A 4,540-nucleotide genomic window follows, 5' to 3' on the forward strand; every position below is an offset into this window, starting at 1 on the left:
CATCTGTATGTGCAGCTGTATGTTACCTACAGGTAAATAACCCACAATGCCCTGCTGCTACAACTTCGAGGGATGACCTCAATTTGAACCTGCCAGCCTGCTGAAGTAAGTCCCTATACTATAACAAACCTATGCTTACTAGCGTGTACTGACCCATGTACCTGGGGGCCGATAGGCACCCAAGTCGCAGGCATGGCAGAGTGGGGCAACACGTGTGCAGTGGAAAGAACAATGTATGAATATGGCAGCAGTGTTCTTGAAGGATTGGAGTGGGATCAGTTTATATAGGAGGGTTGAGTCACAGTAGTCTTTATAGAATATGATAAGGGCATAGATAAGAATGTTGCCCATCTTTTGTGTGAGACAACTGATAGTGATGTCAGCGAGGAAAACAGAAGTGGTGGGAGAATTACCAGTTTTGTCCATATTAACAAGAGGACATAAATGCAGAAATTGCTTTTAGTCTGTGACTAAAATGAGGGCAAGTCTGGAGAGAAGAGGTAGATTTAAGTATGATTTGCATATAAATTATAGTGAAACCCAAATGCTGATATGGTTGACCAAGACTAGTAGTGTAGTTTGAGAATAGGAGGGGTCCATGAAAGGAGCTTTGAGGTACCCTGACTAAAAGGGTGAAGTGAGGAGGTGGTATGGGAGACACTAAAGGATCAATTATAAGGATAGGAAGAGATCCAAGACCCAAGTGCAGATTCTCAGATCTCCAGTGAGGATAGAATACGATCAACAGTGTCAAATGCTGCACTGCTGCAGAATATTTGCAAAAATGTAACCCATATAGCATATTGATGCTGTTACTGATAAATGTAAGAGTGTAGGAAAAACTACATGAAAGTATAGAATACCATATCAAGGAAGGAAAAATAATTAGACATTACTCAGTTCAAAAGTAGAAAAATAAAAACTTTTAATTTAACAAATAAAGGGGAAAAAACAGGGAAAATAAAACTCGCAACTCGCAAGTTCTCGCGTGTCCCTCTTTAGTTTGTCCACTTCCCCCCAGAGCTGGGCCAGCTCGGCCTTGATGTTGGCCAGGTTCTCCTGCACTGATGGTCTCTCGTGCGCAGGAGAACCTGGCGCCCAGCGCTTGGCCTGGGGGGAGTCCGGGGCCTGGGGGGAGAACTCAAGGGCCTGGGGGGAAACTGGGGGAGGAATCAAGGGGGGGGTGTCTGGGGCCTCGGGGGCATATTCGGCCTCGGAGGCCTCTTCAGCCTCTTGGGCCGATGGTCCTGGGGCTTCTGGGGCCGGTGGTTGGGCCTCGGGGGCCAGTTGTTGGGCCTCGGGGGCCGGTGGTCGGGCCTCGGGGGCCGGTGGTCGGGCCTCGGGGGCCGGTGGTCGGGCCTCTGGCCTCAGTGGCCGGTGATCCACAGGAGCCTGGAGGGCCTGGGGTTGTGCCTGGGGAGGAGGCGCCAGCTGAAGTTCTGTGAGATAGTATTGCAAGATGTTATTTTGTGTAATATGTATATATATACATTCATACACCATCATAAATAACGGGGCCCCTCACAACAACATTTTTTGGGCCCCCCTCCTCCCACGCCCCCAATGGCCCCTCCCCCTGTGAACCCTCACACCAATACAAAGGACACACAGACATTGTTAGCCAGGGCCCCCTAAAACATTTGTGGCCCTTCCCCAAATGACTCACACTATGGGCCGCTCCCTGCTGCTTCCCCCCTGCTTTAAAATTTTTTATGCATATGTATTTGAAAATAGATGTGTGTATATATATATATATATATATATATATATATACTGTATATATATATATATATATATACAATACGAAGTGCTGGGAAGCTGCACACCATAAGGAACAATAATACCTGGGTGCCTGTGGCAAAACAAAATCTAGACAGGCATGGGGTGACGGCACACACAGGATTTTCACAAGGAGTCACAAAGATGTGAAATAATATTCAGAGGTTTATTGTGACCAACGTTTCAGTTCCTCACTGGCATTATGGTTGAACGTGATGGACGTATGTCTTTTTTCAACCCAACTTACTATGTTACTTTCGTCATCCCTGACATTTCTTACATTTGTACCTTTAGTTCAAATTACTTGCTAAATCTTTTACTGAACATATACTGTAACAGCATAATAAAGTACAATAATTACCTTCCGCAATTTCAGCAACCAGATCTGAACTCCTACGCTTCAGGTCAGACCACAGACGCTGGAGCTGGCGGAGGTCCAAACCCGGCGAGCAAACCTTCTCTTAGCTCGCCCAGGATTGCCCTCTTCCTCTCGTGGACCCCTAAGTCCCCCAGAGGCGGGTCGTCATATCCTGAGCGCAGGAGCATGCTGATAATATAGCACCTCTCCCCTGGTAGCAGATAAGAAACCCCAGGCATGATGCTGGAGGCTCAATGACACAAAATGGCCCCAAGTCGCACATGTCACGAGAGACAAAATCGCCACAAAATGTCCGCAAGTCGCGAGATTACAAAGTATACATAGTAATGTATTTTGCGCGACAAAATATTCTCCGCTACAGTACTGTATATTATCGCGACAAAATATTCACCGCTATAGTACTGTATATTATCGCGACAACATATTCACCGCTATAGTACTGTATAATATCGCGACTAAATATTTACCACTATTGTACTGTATATTTTGGCGACTAAATTTTTACCGCTATAGTACTGTATATTAGTAGCGAAATTCCATACATGCCAAGACTTTAGTGAAATTAAGTAAAAAGACACATACTTGAATAAATAACACTGTAAGTCCATATTTTATTGCCAAAAACTCATTTACTGTACTTTTCTATAATTTTTCGCCTGCCTGTAGTAGGTGTTAATTTTCGCATAGCCGAATGCGATATTTAGCGCGCCTAAGTGTTTGTGAATCATGCAATCGTATTCTTTTCAGCGCGGAAATTAAGGCGACTTAACGCATGCGATAATACTATGGTGAATCGCGCACTAATTATCGCGGCTAATTAAACGCAAAAAAGCGTGCGATAATTTTTATCGCACTTTAGTGTCTATGTATAACATGGCTAACTGCTAATTGATACAGATGAAGGCAAAAACCCCTCTCTAATTTGACGCAGAGGGGGAAAAATTCCTTCCTGACTCCAAGTAGGCAATCAGACCAGTATCAACTTGTACTAAGAGCTATTGCCCATAACCCTGTATTTCCTCATTAGCTAAAAAGCCATACAACCCCTTCTTGAAGCTATCTAATGTATCAGCCAGTGCAACTGATTCGGAGAGGGTATTTCACAACTTCACAGTAAAAAATCCTTTCTGAATATTTCGTCTGAAGGGTGCCCTTGTGTCAGTTGGAAGGACCTACTGGTAAATAAAGCATTAGAGAGATTATTATATAATCCCCTTATATATTATACATAGTTATCAGATCACCCCTTAAGCAACTCTTCTCCTATGTAAACAACCCTAACTTGGCCAGTCTTTCTTCATAACTGAGACTTTCCATACCCTTTACCAGCTTAGTTGCCCTTCTTTGGACCCACTCTAACTCAATAATATCCCGTTTGAGCACTGGAGACCAAATCTGCATGGCATATTCTAGATGGGGCCTTACCAGTGCTCTGTAAAGTGGAAGAATAACCCCCTCCTCCCTCGCATTTATGCCCCTTTTAATACAGCTCAAAACCTTGTTTGCCCTTGCAGTTGCCCTTACAGCTGCTGCCTGGCATTGCTTGTTACAGCCTTGCATATTTTTACATCCGAGGTGCATGAACTTACATTTATCCACATTTAATGTCCTCTGCCAATTAGCTGCCCAGATTGCTAGTTTGTCAAGATCCTGCTGCATGCCACATTCTGGATAGAATTGATTGGGCTGCGGCATGAGTTTTGTGTCACCTGCAAACACTGATACATTACTTATAATACCCTCCCCTAAGTAGTCTAGTCGTAGGATTGTGAAATGGATTGTGTGAGCGGGAAGCGTGAGTATAAGGAGATTGTGATGGGATAGGGTGAAAGGAGAGTTTGAGATGTTAATTGAAGATCAGAGGTAGGTTAAGATAAGTACAAATGTGTGTCCATCATGGTGGGTGGAAGGTGAGATTGAGAAGCTTCTTTAACCCCATAAGAGGAGGCAAGATTGAGAAGCTTGGAGGCAGGTGGCACTTTGGGATATTGCATTCATCCTTGACCATTGCAGTAGTATCTGAGTGGAGGAATTTTTAGCTGAGAAATCATTTAAAAATTGACAAGTAAGTCCTGTTCGCGCCTGCGCATGTGCAGTAGAGTGAAAAACCGAACTTTAACAAAAAAGTCGGCTTTTCACTCTACTGTGCATGTGCCAGCCCAGGGATTTTGCTGGCAGAGCGAACACAGAAGAAAAAAGCACTCGCTGCATGTACCCCGGGCTGGTGCGGTTTTCTCCGAACAGGGGCACCAGCCCGGGGTACAAGGTAAGTGATTAAAGTCACTTGGGGGTGCCTAACATTTTGGCACCCCCAAGGGATTAAGCCTTTCCTTCTCCTTTAATTGTGTAAGCTTCAAAAGAGGTAAAGTTGAGGGCAGTATT

General features: G+C 44.5%; 1 protein-coding gene across 1 annotated transcript; it reads right to left on the reverse strand.

The window, feature by feature from the left end:
• Positions 1–903: 903 nt before the first annotated feature.
• On the reverse strand, positions 904–1,433 carry LOC116410838 (cell division protein ZipA-like; the record flags this gene model as incomplete). Its single annotated transcript, XM_031902017.1, is given in 3 exon segments — positions 904–1,175; positions 1,178–1,275; positions 1,360–1,433. Coding segments are annotated over 3 exon segments (417 nt in total), but the record flags the coding sequence as incomplete, so codon positions are not given.
• Positions 1,434–4,540: the final 3,107 nt, after the last annotated feature.

Source organism: Xenopus tropicalis, chromosome 5 (assembly GCF_000004195.4).
Source record: "Xenopus tropicalis strain Nigerian chromosome 5, UCB_Xtro_10.0, whole genome shotgun sequence".
Lineage (NCBI taxonomy): Eukaryota > Metazoa > Chordata > Amphibia > Anura > Pipidae > Xenopus > Xenopus tropicalis.